Source organism: Lichenostomus cassidix, chromosome 4A, assembly GCF_008360975.1.
Source record: "Lichenostomus cassidix isolate B80296 chromosome 4A, HeHo_3.0, whole genome shotgun sequence".
NCBI lineage: Eukaryota > Metazoa > Chordata > Aves > Passeriformes > Meliphagidae > Lichenostomus > Lichenostomus cassidix.
The window spans coordinates 18,425,679-18,443,091 of record NC_139485.1 but is presented as its reverse complement, the minus strand read 5'-3'; the positions used below and the strand labels follow the sequence as shown (position 1 = coordinate 18,443,091).

Sequence of the window (17,413 nt, the reverse complement as noted above, 5' to 3'; positions counted from 1 at the left end):
TTGTGCAGACCTTATTGTTAATGAGAAGAATTTACTTAGCTAAGCAGCCTGGAAAATCTTGTCTTCTGGGGATCTGCTTTCAGTGTGAAAGCACTGTGGTGCAGCCTGTGCATGGAGCAAAGAAGAAAACCCTGAAATATTAAATATTAACTAGATACTATTCAGTTAAGGAAAGCTTTCACACAATCCATGAATTACATTGAGAAAGGACTTGATGACCATTTTGAAGACAACTCTCAGCATCCAGAGGATCTGCAAGTGCAGGAATAGAGTTCACCATCCCTTCTGCTTCAGACCAAACACAGACTATTTGTTCATTTAACATCTGGATGTAGAGACAAGAGAATACTCTGACCACTCAGTCCCCAGTTTAAAATCACATAAAACAAAACCACAGAAACCTTCAGAAGTACAGGTAGTACATTTTGGTAGCAATTTAAAGCTAGGAACTTTGAAGTTAGGATAACAACTACAATTCCCAGCTCTCCACCTGTACGAAGACAAAAGGGCTGAAAGATAAATCTGATGGAAATGGTTTATTTACAACATCCCTGTTTTTCCTCAGGCAGAGAACTTAGTGTGCCATAATCTTTTGGGCTTTGGGTAAGTACTCTTTAAAATGTCATTTCTGATGGGTTATGCACAGTTTAATGGGGAGGTGATTGTTATTTCAGATCAGAGAGATCTCATCAATCACCCCACCATAGCCACTGCTGTCTTTAGCCATTTCTCCTTGAGGAAGCTCATTAACCTGGATTGAGGATGGACCACAGAAGGTGGTCTGGAGCTCCTGCCAGACCTACTGCCCACACCAGCTGAGGGGAGGATGGCAGCTCCAGCTAGACTGGACCAGGCTGTGGCACACAGAGCCATTCCCTGTCACCCACTGTCCTCCTCCTGACACTCAGCCATGCCCTGGTGATTGGGATGTGAATAAATTCCCCAGCACACACAACACCCACAGTGATCTGTGCAGTGCCCTGAACACCACGTTCATAGCCTAATTTTATCCTCACCCCCATCTCCCATAAATACCAATACCCTAAAACTGGGTCACTGCTGCCTGGAGGGTGGCAGGGGAAAATTCATAAATATTGATGCAGGAAAAAGAAATCAACTTTATCGGAGGAGTGGGCTCTGTCTGCCATGCCCCAGGAGCCTCAGTGCAATCAGCATTTTGTGGAGCCAAACTGTAATTTAAAGGCTGAATTTTATGGCAGCTCACCAGGCCTGTCAAGGCTTCCCATCCTCCATTTCAGCCCATTAGTACCAAGAGAAGTCAAGAGCCTGCTTTGGCCTCATCACCACTTCTGGAAAGGACTTGTACTCCCTCCAAAAGCTGCCTCTCCTGATGAGGCTGGGAGAGGAGATGCTCTCCTCACGCCAGCAAAGCACAAACTCCTCCAAACTCCACAGCCCAGCACCAGCCAGCAGTATTTGTGTTTCAAAGTGATGTATTTTCAAAAGGTTTTCTGATTCAGAAGAGCCTTCTAATAATGAACTGCATGGCCCATAGTTATTTCAGTTTGGTGGTTTTTAAATAGCACAAAAAAATTCATGATTAATTATGGTTTTTAAATGACTTAAAGAAGGGAAAAATAATCACAACCAATTCATCTATTTGCAAGGAAAAGCCTTCCAGCAAGCACCTCCATCATAAAGAAGAGAATATACAGAAAAGTTCTCCTCTACCCACTAAAATTCAGGTTTTACCACAGAGGCAAACAGCAGACAGCATGAACTGAGCTCAGTGTGTCACTAACTATCTCCTCGAGAGAATAATGCAGCTTTCATATCAAGAACACGCAGTTAAAAGTCTCTGCAAGAAATTGCTCAGAAATACAATTAGCAGATAATGTAATTGAACAAATATGTCTCATGGAAAGGATATAAACTTCAAATTAACCAGTTCCTGAATTTACTTTGTTGTTGATCACATTTTCAATAAGCTTAAAGCACCACAGTTCAACATGCTTTCCCTGAACTGAAGGGACATTCAAACCATCAATCAAGGGAAGCCAAAATCTGCACCCAGGAGCTTCTGAACAGAAAGACAAAGCTGCTTGCACATTTTTAATTCAACATGTTCTATTCAAGATGTTATTGTTGATGTTCAAATGATTCTCACTGGCATTCCAGATATCCATAATTTGTCACCTCAGCCCAGCCAAGAGAGCAGTGAGCTGCAGCTGGGGAGGCAGAAGGTGTCAGAGGCTGAAGAAAGGACAATCAGAGAAGGTTATCTGTCCTTTCCCTGCAGAGATGTGAGTGCAGGAGGCTCTCTGAGCAGTGTGCCTGCAGGCTCCTGCCATGGAAATGCCTTCAGACACCAACCCTGGGTGCAGAATTTATTTTTCCCATGAGCGGTTTCAACACCTCTGATGTTTGCCAAAGAATCAAAGCATTAAAAATGAAGGTAAACTGACTGCTCTTGTCTCCCAGTAAAAGAGCACAAACTCGTGTCATCACTCATCTCTGTGCTGAATTATCCTCCCTTGGTTCTAAAGGCAAGGCCAGCAGTCCAAGGGGAAAAATATCACAGGAAGAACAACTGAAACCAAAGTGAAAAACTGCCATGTGAATGCCTCCTCTCTTACATGCAAAACACCTTCTTACAGAGATCAGTAGGTGTCCTGTCCCCTCAAACTGGCACATTCTGCCCTTCCAAGCCACAGTATTGCTGCCACTAGAAGCCAAGGACCACCAGAGCCCCAGCACTGCAGGATGAGCTGCACTCCAAACCTCCACCTCTCCTGGAAGCCCTGGAGGTCTGCAAAGCCACAGACAGATTAACAAAACTGACCAAGGATGAAGAAGGACTAAAATAGCTTTCCTTCTGAAGCCACTGGCAAAAATCAAACCAATTAAAATCCCGATCTGAGTCAGTTTTAGCTGATTGTTAGCACCTCGGGCAAACTGCCGCCAGAGCAGCAGTGCTGTTGGTTCCCAATTTACTGTCAGTGTGACAAGGGAAGGCTGCAGGACATGAACAGGACATTCAGAATAACAGAAGCAAAGAGCAGAGCTTGGGCCACACCATGGCTGCAGGATTTGCATCAACTCCTCTGACAGCAAGCCTGGCCCAGGGCAAGAACACAACCAGGGAGGAAACAGGGAAACTTAAAGGAAGTAAAAAAAAAAAAAAAACCAAAAAAACCCAAAAGGGTGCACAGACACACAGTCAACACAGAATATTTTTACAAAGCTGTTTAAACTAAACATTCTCAAAAAAAAATGTTTTCAATGAGCAGGTGACAACAGCACCTTGCACAGCCCACCATGGATGTTACATGGACTGCAATCCTCTCACCTGAGCAAGCAGAGAGGGAAGGCTGGGATCAGCAGCACCAAATCCAGCAGAAATATCCCCCTGGATTGGTGACTGGCACACCCAAGCACAGGATGAGCCCACCAGGGACACCCCATGGATCTCTATGCCATCTCCACTGGAGAACCACCTCAGCTGGCCTCACCCAGGACACCCAGATGTGCTGACAACAGCAGTATTTGCCAGAGGCTGGAGGGGAAAATGCAACAATAACATACAAAATACCTTGGTGTGGATGGAGATTGGTGCCCAGGAAGCACCACCATGCAGTGAGTTAGCAAAGGAACTCACAGTGCCAATCACAGCAGCATGAGGACACATCAGCCACCAAGTCAGCCAGGCTGGGCCACAACAAACATACACATGGTGCTCTTCTGACAGAACCTGACCCCTGACAGAAGCAGTTCAGACCTAAAAAAAACCCCAAATGATCGAACAACAACAACAAAAACACCACCACAGGACAGGAGCTATAAATAAGATTCAGCAACACTGCTTTTCATCAGGTCTTCCTCTGTGCCCGACAGGGAAGAGCTCACAGTGCCCTCCCTCCCTTTGGATTTGGGATCACAAACAACTCATCAATTCCCAATAGCTCACACCCAGCTCCAGCCAAGGGATCATTTTTCTGGGGAGGAAAAACAAGAGCAAGAAACTATTACAACTCTAAAAATATCCCAGGGATGAGCTGGGAGGCTGGGTGGTGGCAGATGCTGATTTTCCTGCCACTCCTCAGGCACACAGCTGCTGCCCTGGCTGAGCTCTGTGTCCTCTCTGGGGCTAAGGAGGACCTTGTCTTTGCAGGCAAGCCTGGCCAGCTGCTCGTTCCCTTTTAGCTGCACCCTCCAGGGCTCCAGGCTGGGCTCAAGGAGATCCTGATGGTTTATGAGGCACTTAGAGGGGCACAAGAAGGATTCACATGTTTGTCACCCCAGCTTGTGGACAGCAATCAGAGAGGCAGAGGAACTGAAAAGGGAGCAGATTCCAGAGTGCAGGAAATAATTAGTGAATTTCCAAGGTGCAGGAAATAATGAGTGACCCATATTATCCCACTGAAAGAGGTGGACAATTGCAGTCTTTGCATTTTGAGATTCCCATCCTTCAGTTCTGTCCCAGATGAAGTGAAAAGGATTGAGTCATGAAGTGTTTCCCACAGGATAAGCTGAAAAAGACTAACCTGGGTGCAAGCAAAGAGGAGTGTTTAATTCCACAGCACCAGAGCAAAGCCTGCTGCTGCAGAGGGTGGGAATTTAGCTCCCACCATGCCACATCAAAAGAAACCTCCTCAAGTTTCAGTCCTCTGCTCTAAAATCTGTCCCACGCCTTGCTCCTGTGCCTGCACGTCCTGATCAATTAGCTCACACCAAAGCCTTGTCACACACACGAGTTTTAATTGATTTACTCAAGTCAGTGAGCAAGGGATGAATTACATCTTGGAAAACAAAGCTGGGCAGACGAGGGCAGCCTGCTTCACTGCCATGAGATTTAAAAGTTCACAAACAAAGGCAGATCTGGTTTCTTCCCCCAGTTTGATCATAAGCTTCAAACTCCTGCTGCTCTGAGGTCTCCTCAGCCAGCCCACTGATTTTTTACATCACTGCAGCCAGGGTTTGGAGCCTACAATGCAGTCATGCTCCACAGAAAGAACTTGTTTATCTGGCAATAAACTTACACTGATCACAGCAGTATTAGCGAGAATTTATAAAGCATCAGCTGCTCTCTCTGCCCAGTAAAACACAGACATCATATAGCACACTGCAGATCTGAATACTGAATAGAAAATGCACATAAAAATAACATTTCCGTGCTTTGTGGTGGTGTTTTGACTGGGTCAAAAATTGATGCCACCACCTTTTAAAGACTCTTCAGTCACACCATATTTACCAAGGTGTTAATGATCCTTCAAGACCTTTGAGTCAATAATCCTTCAGCTTGTGAATAAAGGTAAAACATAAATAAGAAACAGATGAAGATAATGCAAGAGACTGAATTATACTGTGTAATTCCCAAAGCCAAATTCTGAAGCTCAAACGACCATAATACAGCAGAACTGGAGAGGCAGCAGTTGCCTAAAAAAATATCCAGTACAGGACAGAGTAAACTTCAAATGACTCTCTCAGTTAACAGCATCCTCCAGGCAACCTTTGGGGATGCAAACTAAGCACAGGGTTCTGCTCCCTTTATTCACCAGCAGGATCTTCTGCTGCTGCAAGATCAGATTTCAGGAACCAAATCTGTTTGTCTTACATACTTCAGTCTCTATTAACCTGCTGGAACTGTCATGGCAATTCCTTGTACACACACAGATCCCAAGCCTGGGAGTTACAGTCTATTCTAGCCATCTTCAGGTTATTTTAAAAGAGAACATTGATTCAACACAATCCCACACACACTACTTATAAAGAGAAAAATGAAAAAAAGAGAGCAAATATTTAAAATACTCATCACAACAGTGGTTAGCACTATGAAATGCAAAGCATTTCCACTGAGGATATTATCCAGCAAGGCTGATACTGAGCAGCACAAATCATGTTTCAGTCTAACTGACCAGACAGGACTGGCTCAGGTTCTGTTCTCTATAACCCAAATAAACACCAATTGGCTATCAAAGTCTCTCACCAGTAGTTATTCAAACACATCCCATGCACAGGGATAGTTAAAAATGTTTAAAGCAGCACTAAGAACAGTAATTAGAGATCTGACTGAGGAGGCAAAAGCACTTTAAGAAAAGACATATAAAAGAAGAGGGTTTCACGCTGAGTGTAAGAATCTGCTGATGAATTACCAGCAATGATCTTCCCAACTGATGAAAGGAGAGCAGTGAGTTATCTGCTGTCAGTGACAGAGGTGCTGCGTGACAAACAGCTCATCACACACGTCTGAAAGGAGGCAGGGAAGTGAGCTGTGCTCTCCTGATTTCTTTTATAAGCCTTTTGTCACTCACACACATTCCCTCATGCACATTCAGTCGCTCCTGAAGTACACTGAACGTGAGAATTTGTGCTAGTGGGAACATGGCATGACAGGAACATACAACATTCACTGATGGGGACCCACACCACAGCACTGACAGGTTTGGGGTAAGTGAAACCTAGAGCTGCTTGGCACCTTGCAGGACAGATTGTCAAGTCCTTCTTACAGCATTTTAGGCTGTCAAACCTGTGTGCTTCCACTGCAGTCTGGGATCACTAAGAGTTTCAAAGGCAGGGCTGTTGGGGATTCTTTGCTTTCAACACTACTACAGAAGTTAACCCCATTCATGCCACCAGAAAATGTGAGGACCTAAATTTTTTTTCAAGCTGCTTTATCAGTGAAAAAGATCTGACTTCCAAATCCCAAATAATTTCATCTGGTAATTATTCAGTTAAGTCTGGCAGAAGCACACACTTTGAATTCAGTGAAAATGTCCATGTAGCCCCACACTGCCTTCTACACACCAGTAAATGTATTTATCTTTTCTGTGACAGAGCTCCTGAGCTTCAGAACAACTGAATTGGTCATTCCAGATTCACTGCTGGGGCTGACAAGGCTGACTGACACTGGTGCCACACGAGGGCTTTGACAGGACTGGTAATTAAAGGACAGCACTTGTCCCAACCCACTGCAGGCTCAGCACACATCTTTTTGTCCTATGGGAAAGGGAAAGCAAGACTTTGGGCACCTTGGCACATGCAGGGGACAACCTGAAGACGTCATTTAAAAAAGCATTTTCATTCTTGGGTGTTTGCAGCAATACATGTAGGACACAGACCTGACAAGCAACAAAAATAGTCACAGTTTTATAAATTGAAAAGGTGAAAAATCAGACAAGATGTCTGAAGGTTTTTTAGATCCTTGAGCTCTGACTGACCAGAACATTCACACCCCTTTGAGCTGGGTCTCCCTTGCAGATATTTAACGATTTATTTATTTTTCACTTGTAAACCCAGTTCTGTCTCTCTCGATTAGAAGTTCAGCCTTCTCCTGCCACTTCACAATTTGGGTACTTTTCAGGCAATCTGCAAAAGACCCAACTGGTGGAAAACCTCCTCAGGCAATGAACTCAGCCAGCTAACCCAAAGTCTGCAAAGGTATTTCTGCACAGGTATTTCTCTTAATACAGTCAGTATTTGCAGCTCAAATGCTAATCATTTTGCCAGCTCCTGCCAACAGTGATGATAAACACTTATCTTTGGTCATCTTTAGGAAAAGCCCTGGAGCTGCAGCAAATCCAAAGCTCCTTTTCCTCGCCTTGCCTCACTATCTCCATCTCTGCCATGCTTACTCCATGTCTCCCTTGTTCTCTGGCTGCACTGAAATTCTCCCCACTGATCTCTCCCTGCCTCAGCTTACCCTGACTGCTGCTTTCTGCCCCTCAAAACCACCCTGAGCACCGAGAAAACACACTGAGAAAACAATAGCCAGCCTATTGTTACACTTCCAGAAACACTGATGAATTATGCCCATAATATCTCTTCCATTACATTTTTCAGCTTCCCTGTGCTCTGCAGAGACTTTTCAAAGCTTACTTTTCCATCGTTCAAAGTTTCACAGAATTTGCTTTCTGCTGCCCCCACACCACATTTTCTCCTCCTTGCATTCTCAGCCTGGCACATCTTATTCATTCCATAAAGCAATGGGAAGTTCATCCTTCACAATCAAATACGGAGTGAAATAAACCCCAGACACTTCCAGACCAAAAGCCCCCCAGCCTCACTACAGAGCTCTGCCATCCTCCACACCATTGACTCAAAACTGGGTTTTTTAACTGTTATACATTCCAAAATCTCCTCCCAACATTGTCCAGAACTGCCTAACTAATTTTTCTGATCATACTCAAAAGTCTTGCAAAACCATCTCAGTTTTGACAGGAGGCCTTTTCAGACCAAGGGTGGAACAAGGACAGAGATGGAAAACCTGACAGATATTTTTCCTTAAAATACTTCTACTGTGCTTGTTTTCCTGAGTAACCTCAAAGAAGTTTTGCTTATGACCCAGTGGGGGAACAAATTCAAATTTTTAAACCCTGAAAGTTGCCATGAGAAGAACTGACAATTTTCACAGCTCTGCATAATCCTGTTCTCCTCTACATTCATTAATTTCTCCAAGTTAAATTAAGCATCCCTAAACAAGAACATCTAGTGTTCTGAAATGAACTACTAGGAAAAAGTACAAATTTACCTTTCTCCTGTCTTCCATGCTGTTCTCTCCTTGTGGAGTTACTGGATTTCTGTCTACCAAGTCTTCACTCCTCCCATCACCTACTGACTTTTATGAGAAAACTATTATTTGTACTAGTTTGTTACTCCCAACATCCTAGAAATCACACAATTCCTCCCAAAGACACAATTATACAAACAGACCTTGAAAAAGGGGTTTGCAATGCTAATTTGCCAAGAAAAAAGGACAAAACAAACGACATAAAACCCAAGCCCAAAGCAAACAGCCCAACCCCTCTGCCAGCCCAAGAAACTGAATGTGCTGCTTTGCAGTGGCCAAGGAGCACAGCTCTGAATGCCAACCAGCCAGGCACAGCCAAGCTCCAGCACCAGCCAGGCACAGCCAAGCTCCAGCACCAACACTGACTTGGTCCTTCACCAGCCTCCCTGCCAGCAAGCATCCTGACCTTAGAGTGGACCTGAAACAGCTCACACTTCACCCCAGAAACCTTTTTTCAGCTCCTGGGACTGCCTGGAGTCAGACTTGTGACTTTCTGCTGCTGTAGCCATCCCATTAGGTGACCAAGGAGAGACTTGCCATTCGATCCCTTCTGACTTACTTCACTTTTACAACCTTCTACTGAATTCTGCCAAAACCAAATTCAAACCCAATATCCTTTCCTCAGAATGCAAACACGGGGCAGAGGGGCAAGAAGGGAAGAGCAGCAGATGAAAGTCCTTCCAGCTCTCCTTGCCCAATCACTTGGCAGCAGTTAGCTATTTTTGGCAGTCTCTGAACGTTCAGGCACGGGCATGCAAGATGAGAAGCAAGCGTGGAGCAGAGCACATGACAGACCCTGCTGGTTGCACAGAGAGGCTCAGGGACCTCCCTGCTCTGACTGCACAGCAAAGGATCTTCCCATCTGCAGCCTGGGACAGCAGGGAGCACCTGCACTGCACCGTGGGCTCAAACCAGCACTAAGCATGATTCCCTCAGGAAATGCATGCACCTGTAATTCCCACCAACCCTACAACCCCCAAAAATACTCCCCATCTTTATCTCGCTAGGAAAGGCTCTCACGGATCAGGTGTTCCAGCTCTGCACCCCACAAGAAGTGACAATGGCTTGCAGTGACAATTGGGTCCATCAGAGTTTCTTATTCTCCTGCAGCACTCAGAGGAACAAAGTGTAAGTGACAGCAGTTGGGAGCACTGTGTAATTACAATTACAATTAAAACATTTATCATTTCTGAGGCAATCCTGTAGCACAACTTGGGCAAATGGAGATATAAGAGCAACAGAAGAATTTCTCCTGAATGTCTCCTGAACGTACAAGATAGCTGCACAGAACTCCACAGCAGATGTAAAATCCAAGGAAAAATGTTTCTATGTTAACTATTTGACAGCACACTGACAACGTGTGGCAGAAAATCCAGCCTAAGCTACTCGAACACTGTGGCCAGTTCCAGGGAACTACTTAGGAGACAAAAGGGGGAACAAAAAGGCATCTTTCAATTTCATGCAAGAAAAATTGTCCCACACTTCTTGCCTTCATTTAATGAAAACCAGAAGTTTCTAAAATTTGAGCAAAATGTCACCAACAGAAGAGGAAAAACTCTGAGAACTCCTGCTTCCCCTTTTCTGGAGATGCACAAAAGCTGTCTGGACTCAAACCTGAGTGATGCACTCAGGAGACCTTGCTGAGGTTGCAGGGAGGTTGGACTGGATGAGCTCCAGTGCTCCCTGCCAGTGTGGACCTTTCTGTGATTCCACACACAAGATGAACAGAACAACCAATTAGGTGAGTGCTAATTACAACTGGATTGGAATCAACAGGCTATGGGGTGCAGGGGAAAGTGGCTCAGACCTCCTGAAGTGTTACCTAAGTGCCACCCAAAGCAAACGCCTTGGAACACTCAGCTGAGATTACACCATGCACACCTCTGCTCTGATCCCATTCACACAGAAGAAATTCACCCTAAATTGGGTTCAAAATATCAAAAATATCAAAATAACAAAAATATCAAGCACTGGTTAAACAATTTATTCTTAAAGCAACCAAGAGAGCCCTGTGTCAGTTATGTGAAGCCTCAGCTGAAAAGCATCTAGAGATCCCTTTAGCCCCAGAGCAGAGGGATCTCTATAAACACACCTTCATTTCAGCTACAAGCACAGCCTGTGTCACAGGGAACAAACAACCATTAGTTCAGATGTAGTCAATCTTGAACTGTGGATATGTAATGCAGCCCAGATCAATGGCTATTCGATTGCTATTTCAGGAATATCTCTTCTTCCCACTTCATTTCTGTCCTCTGCTCCCTCCCACCTCACAGTGATGCTCTAATTATTCAAGCAACGTAAGCAGTGCTCAATCCATGCCAGCCCTTTCTTCCTTTAGCTCTGACCTTGCCTTATACATCACTCTCACAAAACTAATTAAGTGGAGAACAGTCTCACTTTACACTCTCTTCATGAAAAGAGCTGAATTGTTACCTGCCTGAGGGTGCAATTTAAATTATTTTCGCCTTCATTTCACTCAGCAACACAACACAAATATTGAGCAAAAAACCAGACCAGGCAATTCAAGAAAACCCTCTACCCAAGATACCACACACAAAAATAAAAGGATTATTGTAAATAACATATATACCACAGTTGTCTCATTTTGGTTTTTAACATGGCTTTTCATGTAAACTTGACCATGACATGTTTTGGGAAAAGCAGGGAATGTTGTTAGGTCCAATGACATAGTTGGGGAAAGAAAAACAGTCTGAGGTACACAAGTCAGAGCCAAGTCAGCCAAGAGGGATATGAGTGGCTGAGGAACCTTCAGTGCCACAAAGAGCTCAGAAAGCACAGAATCTGTGAGCATCCAGCAGGGCAGCTCCTCTCCAACACACACAAACACCAGAGTCCTGCTCTGAAAATGCTCAGCTATAGCTCATCTGGGATGTGCAGCTTCTCCTCCTAGAGTTACAAACGTTTTGTTTGCACACAGGACACCTCCAGACTTACAGAGGATTTTACAGAAGCATGGATTGGCTGCTTGCAGGGAGGAGGCTGAGGAACAGGACTTGCCATGTCTGCACTCCTAGGGAAGTGGTTCATGTAACCCTGAAGCCAAGTCCTCTTCAGCAATGACACACAATGAGGAATGGGAGAGGAAAATCAACATTCTTCTGACCCAAGGCTACACTGCAGCACAAAACCCCCAAAGCACAGGGCTAAGACCAATGCCTCACAGGAAATCACAGCAAATGGCACAAATACAGCTAATGACAAGTCTCCAGTATACTGTGGGTGGCCACAGAGCAGAGATGCCAGGAGCCTAAGCCATGCAAATTCTTCTTCATGTGCTGAGGATGCTGGTGCTCCTCCCTTTGCTAAATCTGCCGGGGAGAGTTGCCTTTCAACGTAAGATTTGGCATCTGCCAAGAAGCAACTACTATTAAGTTTTCCTCTAGAAGAAAAAAAAAAAAAAAAAAAAGACTGTCTTTTCCTACCCTCTGTACAGCATGAGTTCTTCGGCAGCACCACACAAGAACCAACACTGTAACAAACCCCAGGGTGTGGAGCTCCTCCCTGAAAATCCTCCCTTATTGTGCATTCCTTCAACACTGAAAATCCCCAAAGAGCACGAATGTGCTGGCATGTTGATCTCAACACCACTTCCACCTTTTGGCTGCTGCTGTTTTATCAACACAACACGGTGAGGGGCACTGTCTGGGGATGGAGAGGGAAGGATGTTTCCTTTCGGAAGAGTTGCTGTCATTTGTGGTACCAAAGGCAGTCGCAGATAATGAGTCAGAACAGGAGGTAGTTACTGTAAATATTCCAAGCATGGGCACATTAACAACCACCCACTAACGAGAGGCAATGCCACAGGCAGACAGAGAACTCCCACTGGTGTCAGTGGGAATTCTGAATGGCTCAGGAGCTCAGCCAAGTGCTGAGCATCTCCTGTGACCTGCAGCACTCACATCCAGGATGGGATGGGTCACACCCAGATTCTGTCACTTTCCAGGGGCAATGCAGGAATCTATTCAAAGTGGATCTGCAGCTCAGATAGGAGGCTCAGAGATTGCCAGTGTGAAGTGAACTAAACAGGAACATTGAGTTTAACACTCATTCCTTGGTGTCATTAAATGTTTATGAACACAAGTTCTGATGCATAAGTCAATAGCACCAACTGACCACAAAAAGATCCAATCTGCTGCTGGCAAACATCTGCCTGAACAGAAACTCAAGTTCACATCCTAACCTGCAGCTGCTGCTGAAGTTTGGTGGGGCTTTTTGTCTGAAACACAGAAGAACTGGCACCCAAATTTCTGCCAAGACGACAAAGAAGTGCCCTGCCTCTGAGCCGAGCTGGCCAAGCAGCACTTGGGGCTATTAGCACTGTGCTCCCTTCCCCCTTCTCACCCAGCTCTGCACTTGCTGCTAATTTTGATTCTGTGGACTCAGACCAAGACGTGGTCAGCTTACATGCTGCTCTTCTTCAGTCCCTCAAGTAAGTTGCTTTCTCATGATTCAGTATCATAGAAATATAACTGTTGAGATCAGCTTCTTTATTTTTGTCAGCTTTTCTCCAGACCTTTCAATCAGAAGCTGCATTATACTATATTCCCATAAAGCCAGGAAAAGCAGTAATAGATACCTCAAAATTCTGACTTCTATTTTTCCTGCCAAGTGATTTCTCTAAGTGCTTTGTTTTCTGCTGTCACTGAATTAGAACAGTACCTGTACTTCCAAAGTCTTCACTGTTACTGTCACTATTTCAATACACTCATCTCAGATTAGAAGCTTTCAGCTTCAAAAATGTTCCTATTTTGCTTTCTGGAGAAGAAAATACACTCTGCATTTTCTCACTGCTTATGGCTGAGGTTATCAGACTTTTGGACAAAGCTATGCAAGCTTCTTGTGGTGACATCAAGGTGACAGGAAGAGATCCCCCTGCACCTGCTTTGATGGGGAAGCCAGTCAGACATAGTTTGCTCAGTAGAAAGAAACACAAATGCAGATGAATCCATTCCTCAGATTGAGTTTCAGCCTCTCTGCTCCATGACTTTGCTGAGAGGAGCCACAAATCACCCAGCAGCCTCTGGAAGGAGTCAGGCTGTACCAGCAGACAGCACGAGCTCCTCAAGGCCAGACCCAAAGCACAACAGGGCTTTCAGCACCTCTCAGCACCCTTTTAATGCCCCACAGCTCTGCCCCAAACACCAGAGAAAAGCTGTTTAATTCAAACCAGGCTATGCTGATACAGCCCCAAGGGTTGCTGGGGACACTGCAGGTGTCTGATAGTGCAAGGACAGAACTTTTGGGTGAGAGCTGGCAAAGTCCCCTGGCCAGGCACAGCTGTGGCTCTGCACAGCAGCTCAGGATAAGAACCCTCAGGTGGGAGCTGCTCTGCTGTCCTGGGAATGGATGCACCTGCTGAGCACAGAGCTGCTCACAGCCCAGCAGAGCTGCTCACAGCCCTCACACATCCCAATGCACTGCAGGATGCTGAGCTCTTCTCCAGGTCCTCACATTCCTGCTGACCCTGGAAACACTGCACAGTGAGGAGAGACACAGAAACCATGCCTGAAACCACCCCAGAGGGACAAGGCTGCTCTCTGAACAGCTGCTTGCTGCCCCAGACAGCCTCCACCCTGGAGAGCAGCACTGCCAGCCTGCCTGTGGCAGCAGCTTGGAGCTACCTGGGCTAGCAGCATCCACCACCTGCCTGACACTCACACAGCCCAAAAAACCACAATCCATGAAATCAATGCCATGATCTCACAGGGATACACTCACAGTTCATGCAGCATCCTGCAGAAAGTAAAGGTGCACATCCCTGACTTCATCCTGGTAACCCATGAGTTTAGTTAGATTGGGATAGAGAATTCTAAAACATCCACAGCCACTTTGAAAATCAACCAAATGCTGAGCAAAAGTCATCACTGGGTTTTCTAGGCAGGACTTACAAGTGGGACCACCAGACTTTAAAGTAAGCAGTTACTTTCCTCTGGCTTCAGAGAAGAAGTGAAAAAAACCCAAATATTTTTATTAAAAAGAGATTTTGATACTTTTGTAACACCTGCAAAACTCCACTGACGGCACCACAGACTTTACAAAAGGGTAATTTAACTGGACTGTGCTTATTCCCCCCAAAATCCATGGCCTTTCAAGGCCCTGGATAAATCAGTTTTTTCTACAAAGACCCACCCCAAAAGCCGATTGAAGAAAGTGTCTTTCAAGAACTTACTCAGAGCAGCTCTTACATTTGGGCTGAGTATGGCCTTCCCCAAGTTCTGTAGAGAACTACAGCAAAGTCTCATCTCATGCATGGCCCTGGAGTGCCTAAGAAAGCTTCAGGAGCAGGAAAAGCTGACATTGCTCTCACTGGGAAGCACTTCACAGTTATTGTGCAGATATAACCGTGGGACACCTGCATGTCCAGCAGGTGTTCAAACTACATCACCTTACCTTCCAGAACGGGGTGCAGAACTATCACCACACTGAGCTACTCACACATGGAACATGATTGTACTGCTCTGTGAAAGAGGGGTTAACTAACTCAAAACCAGAGCTTTTCTCAGGACTCCAGTGCTGCAGCAAAACTGCAGAAAAATGCAGGAAATGGCACCCCATCCTTTCCAGGCAAATTACTGTTTTATTGTATTAAAAAAACCCAATCAAACCAAAAAATCTAACAAAAAACCCCCACCCATCACAGCCTGGATTTACTATGGCTAGAGCCAATTAAACATTCCCATTAAAGAATATTAACACTTGCACTCACCAAAAGAAAATTCAGGTGGTTCAGAGGAAAAACCATTTCCTATTTTTGTCTAACAACTCAAGAGGCTGCAGAAAACCATGTAGCCTACACATGAACTAGTAAATATTAACTCCTTCTCACCACGCCCGGAGCCTTTTGAAAAGCTTATTTCACAGGTGCTAACCATGACTCATTTGCCTCCAGCAGTACCAAACACCTCACACGTGTAGCTCCTCCTGCTGTATCTAAAACTGCCTCTTTGCCGGGTGATAACAAAGTTTTTCTGTGAGCTCAGAGAGCGTAGCAGCGTCTCCTGGAAGCAGAGTATGAACACCAACTGCTTTTCTTGGGAGGCTCAGCGTACACACCTTCTGCTCCCCTGTCACTGTGACATCAAAGCCTCGCAGTCGAAGGCATCCCTGACTCACTGCCAGCAGATACAAATGCCTTTGTCCCACCGGTGGGGAACACACGGATGTGCCAAAGCAGGCAATTCAGACATGAAGTGTATCATTAAAACTTGTCATCATTGCACAGAATGGAATACCTAAGCTTGATTTATAAAAGCAAGCTTTCAGGCAAGCATAGCACAAGTATGGGAAATTCTTTTTGCTTACAGTTATAACAGAGTTCTAAATCATGCAAAGGAATTCCTTGGAAAGGCGGGAATCTTTTGTTCTGCATTGCTTAATGAATTATTTAAAGTGCAGTTTAGTGAAGAAGGCCACCATAAAAGAAAATCAAAACCAACTCCACTTCAAAATAGATAATGGAAAGGCAAAAAACTATTTATCTAGAAAAATGTAAAATTCTGCAATGCATCTGAGTAGTGAACCTGATTGCGTTATTGTGAAAAAAAATGTGATGCCAACACTAAGGTTCTGGACATAAGACAGGACATAGTAAGAACAGGAGAGACAGAGTTGGGGGCAAAAAACTCACACAAAAGAAAAGAAAAAAAACCAAACCAAAATAGCTCTCAAAAGTGTTAAACACACTTTCAAAATCATGAAACCAAAAAGCTTTTTATCAAGACTAGGAATGTTGAATTGCTTTGATTTGACTTCTCAGGCTGCTGAAAAAGCAAACGACAGGGAAGTGTCCCATTGCTTTTACCAAACTAGTGCCCAAGGAGAGGTTTTCCTCGGGGGAGGCTTGGCCCGCAGCCCTCCAGCGCCAGCCGCCTCCGGGCGAGCGAGAAACACACGGGGAATACACGGGAATGGGTTGGGGAACACACAGCATCACCGCCCCGGGAGCCCCGCAGCGCAGCGGGGACACCGCCACCCGTGCTGTGCCCGAGCGGCCACCGCGGGGACACGGGGACCCGGCAGGGACACGGGGACCCGGCAGGGACACGGGGACCCGGCAGGGACACGGGGACCCGGCAGGGACACAGGGAGCCCGGCAGTGCCCCGGCCGTGCCGCCCATCCCGCACAGCCCCGTGCCCGGGTGGCGGGGCCGAGGCGGCCCGGGGAAGCCCTGCCGTTCCGTGCCCTGCCCTGCCGTGCCCTGCCCAGCCCCGCTGGGGTGACCCCCGCTCCCGGCCGAGCCCCGCTCCGGGTCTCCATGGCGATCCTCCCCTCCCCGCTCCGCTCCGCCGCAGCGCCCAGCGCCCCCGGCCCGCCGGAGCCTCCCCGACCCTCCTCTCCCCTCCCCGGCGGGCACGGGGGGCTCGGAGTGCCGGCGGTGCCGCATTGAGCGGCCCCGGTGAGCAGCCGTGCCGTGCCGGGCACAGCTACCGCCACAGCCACCTCCACAGCCACCACCACTGCCACCGCCACAGCGACAGCCACCGCCACGGCCACGGCGGGCTCCGAGCCGCTCCCTGCCCGGCCGGGCTCCCCGAGCCGCGGGCTGCCCCCGGAGCGTGCCCCCCGCCCGGCCCGCTAAGGCCATCGGGGCGGCTGCACCTGCCTTACCCTTGGAAGCATCTTTCTCTTCTTTGGGCTTGATCACCTTCCCGCTCATAGACCCCAGCTTGGGTGGGAAAATCCCCGCGAGCGTCGCGAATTCCGGCCGGACCCAAAGCAAGCTCGGGCGGGGGGCAGCGTGCGTGCGTGTGGGGGATCCTCCACGCCGAACAGGCAGAAATAACACCGGGAGAAGGGCAGGGGGGGGAAGATGAGGAGCCGGCGAGCTGCCCGCTCCCCGGCGCGGAGCCTCGGAGCCCGGCGGC

At 46.6% G+C, this 17,413-nt stretch overlaps 1 protein-coding gene across 4 annotated transcripts in view; it reads right to left on the bottom strand.

Annotated features, from left to right (window-relative positions):
- FGF13 (fibroblast growth factor 13) overlaps positions 1-17,358 on the bottom strand; it is a 206,884-nt gene extending 189,526 nt beyond the window's left edge. For 2 of the 4 annotated variants that reach the window (XM_085060763.1, XM_085060768.1), the window contains exon 1: positions 17,157-17,358. In XM_085060763.1, the coding sequence (XP_084916889.1) occupies positions 17,157-17,205 (49 nt within the window). In that variant the 5' untranslated portion in view covers positions 17,206-17,358. Of the gene's footprint in view, positions 1-8,933; positions 9,061-9,086; positions 9,185-17,156 lie in introns of those variants that run through there. The other 2 variants (XM_085060767.1, XM_085060766.1) reach the window with 2 other exon arrangements.
- Positions 17,359-17,413: the final 55 nt, after the last annotated feature.